Source organism: Cebus imitator, unplaced genomic scaffold (assembly GCF_001604975.1).
Source record: "Cebus imitator isolate Cc_AM_T3 unplaced genomic scaffold, Cebus_imitator-1.0 Scaffold140, whole genome shotgun sequence".
Lineage (NCBI taxonomy): Eukaryota > Metazoa > Chordata > Mammalia > Primates > Cebidae > Cebus > Cebus imitator.
The window spans coordinates 811984-831620 of NW_016107455.1; the positions used below are offsets into that span (position 1 = coordinate 811984).

Below are 19637 nucleotides of genomic sequence, written 5' to 3' on the forward strand. Positions count from 1 at the left end.
AAAAAAAAAAAAAAAAATGCTCAGGGAGGCCTTGCTTTCCAGCCTGCACCTCTGGCTCTTCGTGGCAGGACAACCACATTGGCCAGGTTTTAGCTGGGTGGGCTTTTCTGAGCTCAGCAGAGAGGTCCTGTACTCCCTGATGTAGGAGGACATGCCTAGTCCTAAGGCACTGCACTTGTCCTTCCCCAGGATGGACCCACTGAGGATACAAACTGAACAGACTCGCCTTCTCCTCCCCAAGGCCTGAGTCTCCAGCCTGGCCTCTGCCCCTTCTCAATGGGCCCTGACTTTCCCATCCAGACTTACGGAAGTGGAGGGGGGAATTTTCATCCAACTGGGTTTTTAAGATCCTCAACTTTACCAACACCTCCTCTAACCTCACGAGACTCAGAAAACACTTGGCCTTCAGCAAACTTAAGAGTAATTGATCCAAATACGATGCCCCCCAATAACTTTCCCTGAGGAATCAAAGGGGAAAGAACGTAGCATCTTCCCAGTACTCTGGCAGCCAGTCACTTGACCCTTCCTCTCCCTCAGGTCCCTACCAGTGGGTCACCAAGACCCCAGAGTAAGTCTGCCTTCGTTGCTCGAGTCTGAGATGGCTCTCCATCCCCCTGCCTCTACCTGAGTCCAGGCCTCCATCCATTCTCCTAGGATCACAATCACTCCCTCTCCATCCTCCCCACAGCCAACCTTGTCACGCCCTAGAGCATGCTCCACAAGCAGCCAGAGCGATCTCCCAAAACCTGTTCTTATTGCTCCCTGATTAAATTGCTTGAGTGCCCTTTGGTTAAAGTTCCCGTCCCCAGCGCAGCTCACAGGGGCCTCAGTGACCTGGCTCCCGTGGGTTCCTCCTAGTGCTTCTCTCAACACTCCCTTCCCACACACCATTTCCCAGCCTCATTCCTGAAGTGTGTTACTCTCTCTCTATAACTTCAGGCCTTGGCATGTGTTTATGACAGCATTTTCCTTCCTTTTTCCTCCCCTTCACTCATCTACTACCCAGATGTCAGCTTTCGCTGACCCATCCACAAGACTGGACTTGAAGCCCCTTTGCTGGACCCCCAGCACCAGGACTGGCCCATGTGGTTGAGCTTCTCGGAGGGCACAGTCATGGTCTGCTGCTAGACCATCTCTCCCACTAGACTATGTGCTCCTTGGGGCTCGGATTATGTGTGGCTCACTGCTGGATCCCAGGACCTAGTATGCAGTAAGTGCTCAACAAACGTTCCCCTAATGGACAGGTAGGTGGAAGGATAGATGGCAAAAGAAAACGCTGGTCTCCCAGGCCTGCTGGTGGATTTCTGCTAGGCCCCAAGTCTACCCTACCACTGTGGCTCACCGCTGCTCCCAAAGGAACCTCATCTAGCAGCTACAGGGACACATGAAGGTGTGAGCCCAGCATTCTGGACACACACCATGTGAGAGGGAAACCCAAGGGGCTGTGTCTCCCTGGAACCTTCTAAACAGGCCATGGAGGGGAGCCAGGGGGCCTGGCCCCATCTGCATGCAGGAAGAGAACAGATGTCTCATCAGCTCCCTCAGAGCTCCCGGGGGACAGGCAATATGTGGACACAGTTGACGGACGGCCTGATGGCAGGGTGGCCAGTAGGAGCTGTCCCCATGGGGCTACAGTCATCAGGGTATCCTCCCAGGAGTCTGGAGGAGGCGGGAAGACTTCTCTTGGCGCATAACTAGGATCAGAACTGCTGCCAAGACAGGGAGCAGGAGTAGGAGCAAAAGGAAGAGAAGCAGATAGAGGCTGAGGGTACGGAAGAGGCTAGAGCACCCCACGCCACTCCCAGGCCTATCCAGGAAGCTGGAAACGCTGGGCTCACCCTGCTCCTCTCTGATCGTGGCATGAGTCCCTATGGCCTACCTGGGTGAGAGAAGATACAGGGCTTCTTTCAGGCCCATGTGTCCCTTATCCTGCCATATGGCTCTAGGAGACACATGGGGATGGAGTTTGCTACCATGTTCCCTGGCAGGTGACACAGGCTGACGCTGGGAGAAGAAGTCCTCTGGGCACCAGCTGGGCTTACCCCATGGGAGCTAGAGTGAGCCAGCATTTCAGGGATACCAGCTGTAACTTGGAATCCACAAGGGCCTCCAAAGCTAAACCATCTACCTCCCGAGGGATGGGATAGCAGCAGCTACTTGGGAAAGGAACGCTAGGAAATGTGAGATGCCAGGATGATCCCTGTGCTATAAAGAGAAAATCAAACAGCATCTGGGATGCCAGGCCCAGGGCCCCATAGAGTCCTTGCTGTGGTTCAGCAGGGAGCTGGCAACAATCCCCTGGGGGATTCATTCTTTAGAAGAAAATTCCATCTGTTAAAAGCAGTGTTAACCTGGAAGAACGCATGCAGACATGGCAACATGTTACAGTCATTGCTTCTGAGATAAAGACCCCTCCTTTGTCCTTCCCCCTCTACCTTGTGGTTCTCTGAGTTCCACCTAACCTGGTGGCTAAAACATAGGAGGTGCTCAATGTGTGCTTCTGGAATGAAGAGTCCAGGTCTTCCATACAGGCCTCCTCCCATTCATTATCCTTCCCCGACTAGCAAAGCTGCCTAAACCCAGCTAGCTCCAGGTTAAAGGAAGGCCTGGAATCCAACTGCAGGGCTTCCTGCCAGTCTGACCCTGCCACTGCCAGCCCCGCTTCAGGCCCAAGGTGCTGCTGGGTTGAGCAGTTATCCTTAGCAGCCGCTTCCCCTCCCTGGGAGAAAGCTGGGACCGGGACTCTGCCTATTTCCTCCCATTAGCACTTCCTCCCATTTCTGATTTTGACCCATCTGGCTGGTCACTTAGTACCAAAAGGTCCTGGCCAGGCCATGCGTTGGTCAGGCAGCAGGGGCCAGATCTGGATGGTCCTAAAACCCACAGCTGGGAGGGGAAGATGGCCAGAGGACAACTTGTCCTTCATGCACTATCTCCAGGCAGGACATTCAAACTGCTATGTAGCCATTGTATCAAAAGACCCCTGGGGTTAGTGAGCTTGTTGCACCATGGAGATCTGCCCCTGCATCTGATCTAAACCTCCCTGCTCCTGTGCCTCCTGCTGTTCTTTTTGTGTGGGCAGGTTGGCAGCTGGGGTCTCAGAGACTGTCAGGACATACTATCTGTTTAGGTTTTATCCCTCTTGCTTTTCCAGGTCCACGCTTTTTCTCCTTCCAGGAGAGGTAATAAAGACGCTTGGAGTCCAAGGGACCTTTATAAATTAGATCTAGTTACTCCTCTGCTTCGAACCCTTCAATGGTCCCATTTCACTGGAATGAAATCTGAATTCCAACTGTAACTTACAAGGTCCTCCGCAATCTGCCTCTGCCCTCTCTGCAGCCTCACCTGGTATTCCCTTGCTCACTCAGGGGCAAGAGGAGTCTGTGGCCTGAGGTCATATTTCCCAAAGATATAAGTATACCAGCTGTACCTCTCAGATGTTCCATGACAGCTCTAATCTGAAATCATTTGTCTTTTTTATCCCCAAGATCTAAATAACATGGAAATATTGTATTTTACTGTCCAGATTGTCTCTTATACCTGGAAGTGACATGTTAGCCTACATGCCCCAATTTAGAGCTCAGGAAATATGGTGCCCAAACCCATAACTGGTCCTTGTAGTGAAGAAGCTGAATACTTTCACAGTAATTACTAACCAATAACAGGCCTCTCTCGAGGGCTCCAGAGCTGCAGCTAAAGTTCAGGCAGAGCTTGGTCTAGCCCTGCACCCTTGAGAAAGGCATTACACTGAATTCAGTTAGGTCAATCCAACAGACACAGAACACTGGAGGGAACCATAAAATCATGAGGCCTGGCCAAACTGCTGGGAACCCTACTGCAATAACCCTTTGCGGACCTGTCCTCAGCTCCCAGAACAAGGTAAAGAAACAAAGTATGACTCCTTTAATATCCTTGTCTTTCTTCATTAGGTTGGGCGTGATGTTTGTAGGGGTGGCACCCCCAGAAGATTATCAGCATGGGGCACCTTCTCCTAAGCTTATGCTCCCCACAGGCTCAGAGAGCAGCACAGCCTCCCCACTTACACATTGCTGGGCTCTGATCGCAGCTCTTGGGTACCCCAAATACCCGGCCAAGCACAACAGCAGGAGGGGCCCACATTTCCCATCTCTGCTCAGCCCAGGTGCCCAGGGAAGGACTCACATCGGCTGGCTCCCTGCGGGGTCCCTCGCTGCTTCGCAGCCAGCTTCTGCTGAGCTCGCTGAGCTCCGGAATGGGCTGCACCTTGAGCCGCACGCTGTCCCCTGACTGCCGGATCATCTCCACAATCTCATCCCTGGACTTGCTCTCCACGTTGTGCCCATTAATCTCCACCAGTCGATCTCCTGGCACCAGCCCCAGGGCGAGGTCCTTGGTGCCTGCACCGGGCTCAGCAAAGTGGACCACCCGCCGATAGGCCTGGCCCTCGGGGCCCCGATCCAGCATAGTTGTGCGGCGCAGGGAGAAGCCAAAGTCTCCAGTGGGCCGTCGTTGCAGCTCCAGCTCCCGGAGGGCAGGTGGGGGCAGGGGCACCACGGGGGGCAGGCGCAGGTCGGCTGGGAACTTTTTAGTCACCAGCTCAGGGGCTCCGGATCGGTGCCCTGCTCGAGGGATGCCTGGGCCAGGATGTTGCACCAGCTGTCCCTCCAGAGTCCTCACCTCCACCTGTGGCGAGGGGGCGGCAGAGTGCTCTGAGGGCGTCGAGGTTTCTGAGGCGCTCTCATCCCGGCTACGCTGGGAGAAGGAAAAGCGCTTGACAATCATCTGTGAGTTCTGCTTGGCCAGTGAGCCGAACTTGGCTGCCCGCTGCAGCACCGAGCCGCGGAAGCTGCCCTCCTCACCCTTGAGGTCATCGCTGGAGCTGGCTGTACTTAGGTGGCCCGAGTCCAAGATGACGCTGCCCCGGTTACTGTCGGAGTCAATGTCAGTCAGGTGCAGGTCAGAGCCGCTGGCCACCTTGATGGGGATGGGGTTGGAGATTTCCAGGCGCGTCTTGGATTCACGCTTGGAGGATCGGTTCAGGTTGAAGAAACCACGTCGCAGGCTCATCTCCTCCAGGCTCCGGAGTTCTGCGGCTGACATCCTTTCCTTTTTCTCCTTCTTTTCCTTCTTCTCCTTGCGCCCACCATCTTTGTCCTTGTCTTTCTTCATTAGGTTAAACATGGTGGGTGCTGTTTGTAGGGGTGGCGCCCCCAGTGAATTATGAGTCCTTAGCAGAGGGCCTTGGTGCCCCACTTTGCTGCTACAAACAGAAACATAGAGAGAAGGGTTATTCAAACAGAACCCCATGTGTCTCCAGTCCAGACGTAACAAAGATACAGCTGCTCCTCACTGGGTGCTAGCTATGTGCCAGGCACTCTGCTTTACCCAATATTGTCTCCATTGATTTAATCCTTACAACCTTTCTAGAGGTAGGTACTATTATCCCATTTTACAAATAATGAAACTTCAGGTTCAGATACGGCGGTAAAAGCCCAGATTCCAAAGCCTGTCATTTCCTTGAACGCCTGATAGACTTAGGTGTACCTGGAGGTAGTATCTGGGAGACCTGACCTCCCGGTGAGAGGATATTTCAAGCCAACCTGGGACCTGACTTGAGATTCAAACACAGACTGGGCACGGTGGCTCACGCCTGTAATCCTGGCACTTTTGGGAGGCTGAAGCAAGATTGAGGCTAGGAGTTTAAGACCAGCCTGGGCAACATAGTGAGATCCCATCTCTACAAAAATTAGCCAGGCATGGTGGTGCACACCTGCAGTCCTAGCTACTTGGAAGCTGAAGATTTCTTAAGCCCAGGAGGTCAAGGCTGCAGTGAACTATGATCACACCACTGTACTCCGGCCTGTCAAAAAAAAAATAAAAAAGATTCAAACACAAAGGGAAAAGGAAATGGTCTCAGTGCACCATCACCTCCCACAGACAATGTTCATTTAAGCAACAGACATCCCATTCTTTGGGCTCTTTGCTGAGCCTGTTACCCCTGAGCAGCATCCTTAGCCACTGCCTAAGAGAAGACCTCAAAAGAACCAACATTTATTTAATGACTACCACTTGCTAGCATAATGCCAGGCACTTTACATGTACTATCTCCTTTGAGCCTCACAGCATTCCTGCAAGGTAGATATCATTATCTCCACTGCACAAAAGAGGAAAATGGGACACAGAAAATTAAGCATATGTTGTCATACAGCTAATAAGTGGTGATGCTGGGATTCAATGGCAAATATTGAGTTCTTTCTAGGGCCTGGGTGACCAAAGTAAAGCAGCAAGGGAAGGAAGGGAAGTTCCAGACCAGAGGATAGACAGCTGCGAGGTGGGGGTGGGGTAGGGTCTGCTGGATAAACAGGATCCTAAAAAATTCACATCCTTTTCCCCAGACCAACACCTAAATATAGCCCCAGGAAGAAAGCTGTGGTCGCCTGAAAGAAAAAACCCAGCCCCTGAGTACGTGCAACCATGGCGCCAACCTACCCATCCCCCTGCACATCTAACTGGGGACAGGACCGAGAAAAGCCTGATGAGGCAAGAGTTGAGAGAGCCTTTCTTCTTCTAACCAGCAGGGAACAAGAAGAAGAAATAGGCCATGCCACCTAATTGGAAATCAAATGAATTTTTCTCTCTCTCTCTGAAAGCCTATGCCTCTGAGTTTCAAACAGAGGATCTACAAACTTACCCTTTCTAGTAATAGCCTCTCGCCAGGCCCTGTACAGGCCTTTCCTCTCTGTGTGCCTCACCCCCACAACCAATCAGTGCCCTCCAGGATCCCCATTCTACTGAGAGGGACCACCCTTCAACCCAGGTACAATGCTCAGGAAGGCATCAAGGTCAGAAATTCCCAAAGGCCCCAGTGCAATGGCTAACTGCTTCCCCCTGCCCAGCATCCTGACTTATGTCGCTCCTGGCATACCAACTCATCTCCTTTCTAGAGCAGTGCTGTCCATAAGAAATATAATTCAAAGCCAGGTGCAGTGGTTCATGCCTGTAATCCCCAATACTTGGGGAGGCCAAGGCAGGTGGATCACTTGAGTTCAGAAATTTCTGATCACTTGAGGTCAGAAATTCACTCACACCTGTAAGCCCAGCACTTTGAAAGGCTGAAGCGGGTGGATCACCCGAGGTCAGGAGTTCGAGACCAGCCTGGCCAATATGGCAGAACCCCGTCGCTACTAAAAATACAAAAATTAGCCAGGTGTGATGGCACACACCTGTAATCCCATTTGGGTGGCTGAGGCATGATAAGCTCTTGAACCTGGGAGGCAGAGGTTGCAATAAGCCAAGATCACGCCACTGCACTTCAGCGTGGGCAACAGAGAGAGACTCTGTCTCCAAAAAAAAGGGACATCTGGTCCAGTCACTATATCTCTGTGTGCCTAGTATGAACCCTTTTCCCTCTCTGACTTCAGTTTGTATTTGGTAAAACAAAGTTCTCTCTGAACGTGTTCATTCTAAATGCTACATGCACAGTACCTGGGAGTTAGAAAACAGGAAATCCAGGGCCCAAAAGGCACACAGCAAGGGCCCTTGGCCAGCTAGGTCTGGACTGATTTGGGGTGGAGGAGTATCTGACAGCCAGCATTGTCTCCTCAGGGCTCTACTATGACAAGGGGAGTCTCTCTCCTCCTCAATGCTGATGGGGTGTGGCACAGTCCTACCATAAACCGAGATGTAGGATCTTCAACTGTTACTGCCACCTTTTAACCTCACCCACCACTGCCTGTACCATCTTAAAGGGATGGTTTAGAAGATAACTCCAGGGGTACTTGTGGGAGAAATGAAATAAATCCACCCTGGGGACTTGGATGGGACAAACAAGAGTATCTTGGCCTCAATCCAACCATAGAGAACCCAACTGCCTATAATGCTGTCCCACCAAGACACCCAATTCTCTGTCTATAATGCTCACCCAATCCTGGCTCTTTGCTGAGGACTGGATCACTGAGGAATATGAGTGGAAAAGAGCTCCCAGCATTCTAGGATCTTTGGGCTGGAAAGGTCCCTGAAAAGTAATTTCATGGACACCCCCAACTCAGCGAAAGCTTGTTCCTCACTGTCATTGTGGCAGGGAGGAACAGTAGTCGGTCACAGCAGCAGCACACAGGATGGTGCTGGTCAGATGTTTCAGGAGATTTGGTATCTAGGCCTGGATCTGCCAAAAAAATCACTGCGGGAACCTTAGCCTGTCACTTTGTTCAAGGTTGAACTACACGATCTAGGTCTCTTCTGGCTCTAAAATTCTAAATATTTAAGTCTCCTGGGGACACAGGTTAAATTACTAACCTTCTGCCAAAGCCACCCCTCTCATCCCAACTCTGGGGCCTTGAGAGAATGAGGCTATGCCAGCCCTTCCCTCACCACCCCTGTCCTGCTACCACCATCTACACAGCTCACAAGGCACCTCCTCCCCACTGCCATCCCCATAATCATCAGGCCTGGCTGTGGACTGGTTCTCTCCTGAGTCACATGTCTAGAGCTGCCTGGCTGCCTGCAGCCTCCCGTCCATGATCAGATCTGCAATATAGCTGCTGCTCCATCACCTTCTTGTAGACCCTGTACTTTCCAGCACCTCCTGGCCTCAGGTCCAAAGCCTCCAACAGCTCTGACACCACCACCTTCCTACCCTGCATCCCAGGCTGCAGTTTCAATCTGCTTCCCCTTCCTCTTCCTCCTACCCTCTCCCTCCGCTCCAGTGAAGGTAACTTTACAACTTCCCTGACCTCCTTCTCTGACTTTCTCTCCTCACCATACTCTAAGAAGCTTTTCCTAATTTTAAGAGAAGGAATGGTATGTATGTAAGTTAGGGTATGGACCTGAATTATCTTGACCTTACTAACCCCCAAAACAAAAGGAAAGTACAATCTGTCAACTCAGCTGCTCTATCGCTTTAAGAGAGTAAGCATCCTGAAGGCAAGGACTGTTCAACTCAAATATACATCTATCTGTCCATCAGAGAGTGCATAAACAATTCTCATATTCATGCAAGGGAATACTACTCAGCAAGAAAAAGGAAACAGCCAAAGGTACACACAACAGGGATGAACTTCAAAATCATGATGTCAAGTGAGAGGGAAAGAAGTCTTTGAAAAAGAGTACATACTGGCAAGATTCTATTTATATGACGTTCTAGTGCAGGCAGAACTAACCAATGATGGGGGTAGGAGTGGGATTACATGAGGGAACTTTACTGGGTGATACTTATATCCTGTATATTGATAGCGGTTTGGGTTGATAAATGTGTCAAGTCATCAAATGGTGCACATAAGATTTGTGCATTCATTGTTTGTAAATATTCATTCAAAATTAAAGAACTATAAACAAATGTTGAACTCTAGTGAATGATATATATGTTAAAGTATTTGGGGTGAAGTATACTGATGTCTACAATTTACTTTGAGATGTGTAAAATTTTGAGATAGCTTGATGAGATTGAGGAAGGTGGCTCACACCTATAATCCCAACACTCTGGGAGGCTGAGACGGGCGGATTGCTTGAGCTCAGGGGTTGGAGACAAGCTGGAGCAACATGGCAAATCCCTGTCTCTACTAAAAATACAAAAAGTTATCTGGATGTGGTGGTGCACACCTGTGGGAGCTATTTGGGAGGCTAAGGTGGGAACATCACCTGAGCCTGGGAGGTTGAGGCTACAGTGAGCCACGATCATGCCATTGCATTCCAGCCTGGGTAACAGAGTGAGACCGTGTCTCAAAAAAAAAAAAAAAAAAGAAAGAAAGAAAGAAAACAAAGAAAAAAAACCATAGCCTGATGGATGGACCAAGGGATAAAAATTAGGTAAAAGCAAGGATAGGAAAATGTTAACTGTAGAATCTAGGAGATGAGGGATGTTCATTGCAAAATTATTTAACTTTTCTGAACGCTTGCAGATTGTTGTGATAAAATGTTGGGAAAAAATATGTATCCATCAGTCACTTCCTAAAGGCAAGCAACATAAAGATAAAGAAGCCCAGTGTCAGAGTTTGGGCTTTGCATATCAAGTAACAAATCTGAGAACAAATCTGAGTAAATGGGGACGGGCGTGGTGGCTCATGCCTGTAATCCTAGCACTTTGGGAGGCCAAGGTGGGCAGGTCACCCGAGATCAGGAGTTCAAAACCAGCCTGGTCAACATTCTGGGGGCTAAATCAAAACCAGCCTGGTCCTTGGTGGGTTTAGTAAGACCCTGTCTCTACTAAAAATACAAATTAGCTGGGCATGGTGGCGCGAGCCCGTAATCCCAGCTACTCAGGAGGCTGAGGCAGGAGAATTGCTTGAACCTGGAGGTGGAGGATGCAGTGAGCCAAGATTGCACCACTGCACTCCACCCTGGGCGGCAGAGCAAGTCTCCATCTCAAATAAATAAAATAAAAATGAAAAAAATATTAGTAAATATGCAATCTCAGGCAAGCCACTTAAGGCCTCCATGCCTCCATTTCCCCACCTGTAAAATGGAGATTATAATGGTACCTACTACCTAAGGTGGGGGAATTAAATGAAATACATATATAATCCCTTCAAGGCTGGGCGCGGTGGCTCACACCTGTAATCCTAGTACTTTGGGAGGCCAAGGTGGGTGGATCACGAGGTCAAGAGATTGAGACTATCCTGGCCAACACGGTGAAACCCCGTCTCTACTAAAATACAAAAATTAGCCAGGCGTTTGGCACGCGCCTGTAGTCCCAGCTACTCGGGAGGCTTAGGCGGAAGAATCGCTTGAACCCAGGAGGCAGAGGTTGCAGCGAGCCGAGACTGCGCCACTGTGCTCCAGCCTGGCAACAGAGCAAGACTCCGTTGCAAAAAAAAAAAAAAAGCCTTTCATATAATGTCTAGCCCATAGAGAGGTACCTAATAGTAGCAGGGCACATTTTTTGCCATCTAAATGGGACAGTAGAGAGGATAACAGAGTGCACAAATGACTATCAGAACAAGCATGACTAAAATAAGTCAAAACCTTTGTACATGAAAAGTAAAGCACAAAGAAGTGAAGGTAACCTGACAAGCACAAGGCCAAGCTGATCACACTGGCTTGAGTCCAGAGGCCCCATATAGCTAATGCCAAGGATACTATGGACAGCCAATTCATAGGGGCAGACATACAAATGACCAGCAAACATCAACAGGTATTCAGCCTCCACAATATTCACAGACATGTGAAACTGAGGTATACTATTTTTTAATTAGCAGTTTAGTTAAAAACTCTCAAGATAGATAACATCAATCAATTAGGCCATGGGATGCAGAGATTTTCGTAAGTGTTGCTGGAAACACAAATTGGTAGGTTGGTGCAAAGTAATTGCGGTTTTTGCCATTACTTTTCTTGTTTTTTTTTGAGACAGAGTCTCGCTCTGTCACCCGGGCTAGAGTGCAATGGCACAATCTTGGCTCACTGCAAATGCTTCCCAGGTGCAAGCGATTCTCCTGTCTCAGCCTTCTGAGTAGCTGGGAGTACAGGTGCCCACCACCACGCCCAGCTAATTTTTGTATTTTTAGTAGAGATGGGGTTTCATCATATTGGCCAGGCTAGTCTCGAACTCCTGACCTTGTGATCCACCCACCTTGGCCTCCCAAAGTGCTGGGATTACAGGCGCGAGCCACCTTGCCTGGCCGCTGCTACTTTTAAATGGCAAAAACCGTAATTACTTTTGCACCAACTAATATCTTTCCAAAGGGCAAGTTAGTGGTATTTGTAAAAAAAAAAAAAAAAAAGAAATTTAAGACACAAGGTCTTGTTTTGTCACCAAGGCTAGAGTTTGGTGGCTCAATCATAGATCACTGCTGACTTGAACTCCTGGGCTCAAGTGATCCTCCTGTCTCAGGCTCCTGAGTAGTTGAGACTACAGGTGTGCACCACCACTCTTGACTAATTTTTTAAAAATTGTTTTACAGACAAGGTCTTGCTAGGCTGCCCAGGCTGCTCTCAAACTCCTGGCCCCAAGCAATCCTCCTGCCTCATCCTCCAGAGTAGCTAGGATTACAGGCACCACCACTGCACCTGGTATATGAAAATATTTGTGTACATATTATTTGGGCAATTCCATTATAAGACATCCATAGGTACATTCACACAATGCATACGGCTAATCCTTGAAGCATTGTTTATAATAGCAAATCTACAAATATAAAATTTGTGTATACTGACCTGAAAAGATTCTATACTACATTGCTAAGTGAAAACAACAGGTTGCAGGATAGTTCGTAATTTTGCTAAAATTTAAAAACCTATATATACGTGTGTGAATATATTACATGTACATTGTGTACAATATTTGCATATGCATAGGAAAATCATATGCTCTGGGGAGGAGACTGGAATTTTAGAAGGGTCTAATAGACTTGTGTTTCATCCATATTTCAATATTTTTTCTTTTTTAAAATAATAGAGATGGGGTCTCACCATGTTAGTCAGGCTTATCTCGAACTCCTAGCTTCAAGATGTCCACCTACCTTGGCCTCCAAAGGGCTGAGATTATAGGCATAGGCCACCACATCTGGGCTGTATTTTAATTTTTTTGCAAGAACATTCATCTGGTAAACGTGTATTTGCTTACACCTAGGAGCTTTAGGGAGTGGGATTATGTATCATTGTTCTTCCTTTCTTCTTTTTCTTTTTTTTTTTTTTTTAGACAGAGTCTCACTGTGTCATCCAGAATGGGGTGGTGTGATCTTGGCTCATTGCAGCCTCAACCTCCTGGGGCTCAAGCAATCCTTCCCACCTCAGCCTCCTGAGTAACTGGGACTACAGGCATGTACCACTACACCCAGCTAATTTTTGTATTTTGTATTTTTTGAGGAGACAGGTTCTCGCCATGTTGTCCAGCCTGGTCTCAAATTCCTGGGCCCAAGCAATCTGCCTACCTCAGCCTCCCAAAGTCCTGGGATTACAGGTGTGAGCCACTGCATCCAGCCTCCTACAGAAATTTTTAAAGTATTTACATGATATTTTATATAACACATATTAAATTATAAACATATATAATGCCTAAAATATATATAACAAGCTTTTAAAAAGCAATCAATCCAAAAATTGATCAGTGATCATCTCTGGAGAGTAGGGAAGAAGAAAGGTAACACTTTTGTAATGCTTTAGCTTTCTACCTAAAGAATCAACTTTTTTCCAGACCAAAAAAAAAAAAATGTCTGGACAAACTAGTAGGCAATCCACTAGCAGTAAAGCTGCAAACAGGGTAATGGTCAATTTAAGGATTTTCATGTCTTGAAAAAGTTTCAGTGACTTGGGGGACTTAGTTAAAAAAGAGCTCACTGGTGTTTTGTGGCCGTAAGTGGGGACACATTTAAATGGGTCACCCAGCAGCTGGCAAAAGAAAGGAAAAAAAAATACAGGAAATGGAAACTATAACGTTAGAGAGTCCCAAGACAAGGGCGCCCAGACTTGGCTGCAGTGGGTGGATACTTAGGTCAGTCCTCCCACCCCAACCCCCCGACCACACTCATAAATAAATACAAAGGAAATACTTTCCCGAGAGAGCCGGCTTCTCTCCCTTGGCCTCTGACCTCCCTGAGTGGCTGTTTCCTCCAGCCCCGGGGTCCCCATTCCGGCTCTGGCCAGCGCCGAGGATTGCAGCGGCGGCCGGAGGGGTCGCCAGCACCTGGCCCGGACCCACGCCCCAGAGGGAGCCTCCTCCTGGCCGGCCATGCCGAGCTCTGCAGCTCCGGGTGACTCCCTGCCAGGTCACACGGAGCTTCTCTGGCTCCAGGTGTGCTCCCTCACTCCCACCGCACGCTTCTCACGTGACATCAGCTGGCCCGCCCGCAGCCGCACGGGGAGCTGGGCGGCCCTCGGCGCTTCCCGGCGGCTGGGCCGGCGCAGCCGCAGCCCTGCGGAGCCTCCCGCTGCGATCCCGTCTCCCCCGGAACGCAGCAATCCCGCGGCCCCGTCAGGTCCCCTGCTGCTCTTCCAGGTACACCGCCTGGCACTCAGCTCGGCTAACACCCGCTTCCGTGTGACCTTGAGCAAGTCCCCTTCCCTCTCTAGGCCTCCACTATTTCAGCTACAGTATCTCCAAGGGCCTGAGAGCTCAGACTTGGCCCTCGGCCTCTGCTGGAGAGGTATTCTGCTCAACCACACACTGCAGGTTTTAACCCCGCTCTGCCTCGGACTTGCTGTGTGACCTTCGGCTCATCGTCCAACCTGTCTGAATATCAGAGAAAAAGCACCCGGGGGTCTGACCCAAAGCAGAACTTAAACTCCATCAAGTCCCCATACCAATCTCAAGTCCTGTGGGAACCTGTCAATTACAGCAGACAGTGGGCTGGGCCTTCCTACCCCCAAAACTTTAAACTACAACCAGCCAGAGCCCCTCAGTTTTTCCACCACACTCAGGCCTGGGGCCCCAGACCACCAACAAAACCAAACTCACAGGGATGCTCTGGCTCCTGCCTGTGGTGTCCACTCCAGGTGAGGGGATCTGGCTGGGGACAGACCTCTGGTTTGAAGGAGTAAGAACAACCTTGCTGCCCTGGAGACCTGTGACACACCACGTCGGGATCAAGGTTTCCTGAGTTCCAGCAACTCCCAGCTCCACCTCAGAAGGGTGGATTCTCCCTTTCGCTTGAGCCCCAGTTCTGCCCCACCCAATCCACCTTCAGGTACCTGCCTCTGGGGGACCCAGAGTTTTGAGGCCCAGCTTCTGAAGACATATGCAACCCTCAATGAACAACCCCTAGCAGGGCCAGTGAGGGGGCCTTCACAGACGGCCCAAGAGTGAGGCCGAGACCAGGCGGGAGTCAGGAAGGGCATACCCTCCTGAGGAAAGTCTGGGGTGCAGGAGGAAGCCCTCAGGCACACACTCTGGCACCTGGGCCAGGCCAGGAGAGAGTAAACAAACTACACACTCAGAGCTACCAGGCACCAGGTCATCAACTGTTTAAAGTTCAAAGCTCCCAAAGGAAGTGACCATCGGCCTGTTGCCCCTCCCATGCCCACTCCCCAGCCCCACCCCCAGCCCCACCCCCACCCCCACCTACAACCCTTCTCATTCCTCTAATCCCCCCAGCACAATAGCTGCCCCCAAAAGCCATAGTTTTCCTGGAATTGAGGTCACAACCCCAATGTCCTCAACCCAAAATGGACAAGCACACCTCCACTAGAGGCTATATATAACCCGCATGTCAAATCCAGAAACCAGGAGGATGTTTCCTGGAAAGACTTCATCACAAAAAAAACAGAGGGGAAGCTGAAGAGGTGGGAAGCCATGGACAAAGAGCCAGGGAGGCTTGTCAGGAAGCCAGAGACCTCAGGAGAGCAACTTTCAACATCCCCAAATAGAAAGTAGCCCCTGAACTAAAAAGTGTGGGGAACATTAGGCCAGGCCTGTTGCCACGACAACAGGGCACCACCTGCTCAAGAAAGGGCTCCACAGCACAAGGGAAAGGCAGCTCGGTTCAATGGGCTCTGTACTCACCGTCCTGCTCAGGTGATCTTGCTCTTAATCACCCAGGTGGCCTCCCCTCCCTTCCAGCACGCCACAATGCATACACACTTCCCAGAGCTCAGTCACCACAGGGGCACTGATGAGGCTTCCTCGGCCACAGACACACCAGGGGCTCCAAAAGACAAGACGAATCCACACTAGCCCGAGTCATTGGCAGGGTGAAGTGGGGAGGGAACCCAATTCTATACTTCTGGGCGGCCATCTGAGGGCATGAAGGCCTAGCCAGGGCAGTCCCTCTCAGGAAGCATTCCCCCAGCCCTCCCTACACAAACACAAACTGTGAGGCCAGCGCCAAACACATGCCCCATTGGCCAAGTGACCAGGCAAAATTAATGCCGGCTCAAAAACAAACTGGCTGTCTTCCTCCCCATCTCCCCCACCCCCCACCTCTGGCTTATTCGGGCCACAGCCTTTCCAACTAATCAGCAAGACACATGTGCCTAGCAGTAGGGCAACTCCCCCATTTCCGCCCCCGCAACAAAGCCCCAAAGCCTGGCCGGTCCCTGCGGCCTTTATCGCACCCAGGAACAGGACCCACACTCCTGGCCTGGCTTAGGACCAAGGAGCGTCCCCCCACTAACAGGGGCCAGGGTGAGGGGGCAGCCACCCTACCACCTCCCCTTCCCATTGGCGAAACAACTGGCATGACAGGTTAGCAGGGCGGGGCGTCGGGGCGGTCTCTCCAGAGGCCTGGGGCAGCCCGTCCGACCTTCCCACACGCACCCCACCCCTCTACAGGAAAAGGTGAGGTGAGCATTCAGTCGCAGGTCACAGCCTGCACTCCCTAATCCCCAAAGCCAGCCACCATTCACCCACTCCCCATCTTCTGTCCCAAGAGGAGGGGGCCCAGGGAAGCGGGGTCTCCATTGTTTTGCCAGCTGTCTAGCAGCTGCTCCTTTGAGAGGAGCCCGCTGTCGGCCCGGCAGTGAAAGAGTGAAGGCCGCTGGGAGGGATAAAAGGCTCGGTAGAGGTGCTCGCCTTCGCCGCTGCCTTTCCCAGCGCCCCGCTCGCTCACTCGCTCCATCGGGGGGCCTGGGCCGGGCCCGGAGAAGCCCCCCACCCCTCAGCTCCGGGCCACCTGGGCGCCTCCAAGCGCCAAATCCCCCCACACTAAAAGCCACCCTGTCCTGCCTCCCTGCGCCCCCAGGTTGGCAGGAGGGGCCGGTGGTCCCCCTTCCCCGCCGCTCCCGGTCGGCCCCCACCCCCGGGCGTCGAGCTCCACGGCGCCGCCAGGGACTGGAGCCGGGAGTCCGGGCCGCTGCTTCCAGGGGACAGGGGAGGAGGAGGAGCCGGCGGGCCCCGCCGCCCGCCCGCCCGGCCGGATCCCGCCCCGCCGCCCCACCGGGCCCGGCCCGCCACGGAGCGGCTGCCCCCGCTGACCAGCACTCACCGGCCGCCGGAGCCCGCCCGGCAGGCAGCAGAAGCGGAGACGCGGCATCCAGCGGCCCCGGCCCGGTCGGGGCTGGAGAGGAGCGCAGCGCGGCGCAGCTCAGCGCAGCTCAGCGCCGCCCCCCGCGACCGCGCGAGCGGAGCCGAAAGGGAGCTCCCTGCTGGCGGCTCTGGGGATAAACGCCCGCCCTGCCCGGCACCGCCAGTACGCGCCTCCAGACGTGGGCCAGGCGGGCACGGGCGCTGCCCTGGGAGCCTCCGTCCTCAGTGGGCTCCGAAGCCCCTCTCGCTGTGTCCGAGAGAGGCCCTGCCTGGAGTTTCTGTCTGCACTGGGCACTGGAGGCTGTCTGAAAAGCGTCTGAAAGGGGCTGAGTGGCACTTCCCGGGACAGGCATCAATATCACGATGCACATATGGAAGAGAGGCTGTCCAAGGCAGGCACCGAACTCTGCAGGCTGTGCTCAAGATAGTGCTGTCTAGAGGAAGCAATTGGCCATCTCTTCCCAAGGTGGCTCTGCAGAGGCACACACAGGACCCTGCTGGATGGTGCCCCAGACTCAGTCCATAGCAGGCACTGCCTGCCTTGTCCGAGATAGCACTGCCAGAATGCACTCCCCAAGGTGAGAACTGATTCCCAATAGCTTGGTCTGATAGAGCCCTGTCTCAAAGTGGAGTGGATCAAGAGGCGTATGAGGGCCCAGGGGACACGGCTGTAAGTGCCACTCACTCCCTGAAGGAGTTCACCAATGCTAAGATTAATACTTTCAGAAGCTCCTTGGAATGCAGTCTGTCCCTGGGTCCACGGCGTCCTGTAAATATCAAGTGAGCTGCTCTACCCACCAAGAAGAAAGTTGATACTTCCTGGGAGAGGCCAAGGGACATCCAGAGACCAGGCCTCCAAGATAGGTGCTATGTCTGAAGTTTGGAGAGAGGAAGAAACGTGAACGCTTCTCTGGGCAGTGACCATGCTGGGGTGTGTGCCAGAACATGGAAGAAACTGAGTGGGGTGGTGCAGGAAGAAGGGTGTAGCAGACAAAGACAGCTGCCTCCCTAGACAGCCCAAACAGGAACTTCTCCAGGCAAGGATGGCCCAACCTGACAGACCAGGGAAGGTTGGAGCAGGGAGGCTCAGGAGCAAAGACTTGAGTAAGAGTTAGGGGTTCCTGAGAAATAGACCCAGGCAGGATACACATTTTGGAATTACATGCAACTCAAACTCAATTTAACAAACTGCCTGCTAAGTGACAAGTACAGCCCCAGGCACTTGGGGTGACAGCGGCATATCTCCAGGGAAATCACATGGGAACAGGTAGAGCTGAACTGTGACAGTAGTAGGGTTCACCACGCTGGCATAACTTGGATGATGAGATAGGCGCTATGATGGGAGGTTTACTTGGCTTGAGGAGTGAGAAGAGCTGCTTCAAAAATGACATTTGAGGCCAGGTGTGGTGGCTTATGGCTGTAATCCCAGCACTTTGGGAGGCTGAGGCAGCAGAATCTCTTGAACCTGGGAAGCAGAGATTGCAGTGAGCTGAGATTGTGCCACTGTACTCCAGCCTGGGCAACAGAGCAAGACTTTGTCTCCAAAAAAGAAAAAAAAACATAAAACAAAAACATGACATTTGAGCAGAAACTTGAAGGCTAGGTAGGACAATGACTGTCATTAGTGTTTCCTGAATACCTACTATGCACTAGACACTGTCTCTATTCCTCACAATGAACCTATGAGGGAGACATTATTATTATAGATAGGGGTTGAGCGCATGTACTCTGGAGCTGGATTTCCTGGGTTCAAATCTCAGTTCTGTCAAGTACTAGCTGTGTTACTCTGGGTGATTTATAAAACCCCTCTGTGCTTCACTTTGTACATCTAAAAAATTGGGATAATAACAGTGACTCCCTCCCTCAAATTTTGTTTTGAAAATTAAATAAGCGTAGTCTTTTCAACAAATGGGGCTTTTCAACTGGACATCCACATGCAAAAATATATGTATATATCTAGACACGGACCTTGTACCCTTCACAAAAATTAACTCAGAATAGATAATACACCTATATATAAAACACGAAACTATAAAACTGTCTCCTAGAGGATAACATAGGAGAAAACCTAAATGACCTTGAGTATCACAATGACTCTAGATACAACACCAAAGGCACCATGAAAGAAAGGGCTGATAAGCTGGACTTCATTAAAATTAAAAATGTCTTCTCTGCAAAAGACTGTCAAGAGAATAAGAAGACAATCCACAACTGGGATAAAATATATCCAAAAGATATCTGATAAAGGATTGTTATCCAAAATATGCAAAGAATTTTTAAAACTCAACAATAAGAAAATGAACCACCCAATTCAGAAATGGGCAGAAAATCTGATCAGTACCTTTCCAAAGAAGATATACAGATAGCAGTAAGCAAAAGAAAAGATACTCAACATCATACATAATTAGAGAATAGCAAATTAAGATAACACTGAGGTAAAACTACCCACCTGTTAGAATGGCCAAAGTCCAAAACACCAACAACTCCAAATGCTGGCAAGAAAATAGAGCAACAGGAACTCCCATTCATGGCTGGTAGCAGTGCAAAATGGTATAGTCACTTTGAAAGACATTTTGGTGGTTTCTTAGAAAACAAAACATACTCTTACCATACAATCCAACAATCCCACTCCTTGGTATTTATCCAAATGAATCGAAAACTTATGTCCACACAAAATCCTGCACATGATGTTTACAGCAACTTTATTCATAATTGCCAAAACTTGGAAGCAACCAAGATGAACTTCAGTAGGTAAATGGATAAATAA

At 50.6% G+C, this 19637-nt stretch overlaps 1 protein-coding gene across 10 annotated transcripts in view; it reads right to left on the minus strand.

Annotated features, from left to right (window-relative positions):
• MYO18A (myosin XVIIIA) overlaps positions 1–16948 on the minus strand; it is a 104309-nt gene extending 87361 nt beyond the window's left edge. For 8 of the 10 annotated variants that reach the window (XM_017542158.2, XM_017542157.2, XM_037743316.1 and 5 more), the window contains exons 1-2: positions 16830–16948; positions 4162–5239 (exon numbers count right to left, since the gene is read on the minus strand). In XM_017542158.2, the coding sequence (XP_017397647.1) occupies positions 4162–5160 (999 nt within the window). In that variant the 5' untranslated portion in view covers positions 5161–5239; positions 16830–16948. Of the gene's footprint in view, positions 1–4161; positions 5240–14365; positions 14473–15409; positions 15788–16829 lie in introns of those variants that run through there. The other 2 variants (XM_037743310.1, XM_037743311.1) reach the window with 2 other exon arrangements.
• Positions 16949–19637: the final 2689 nt, after the last annotated feature.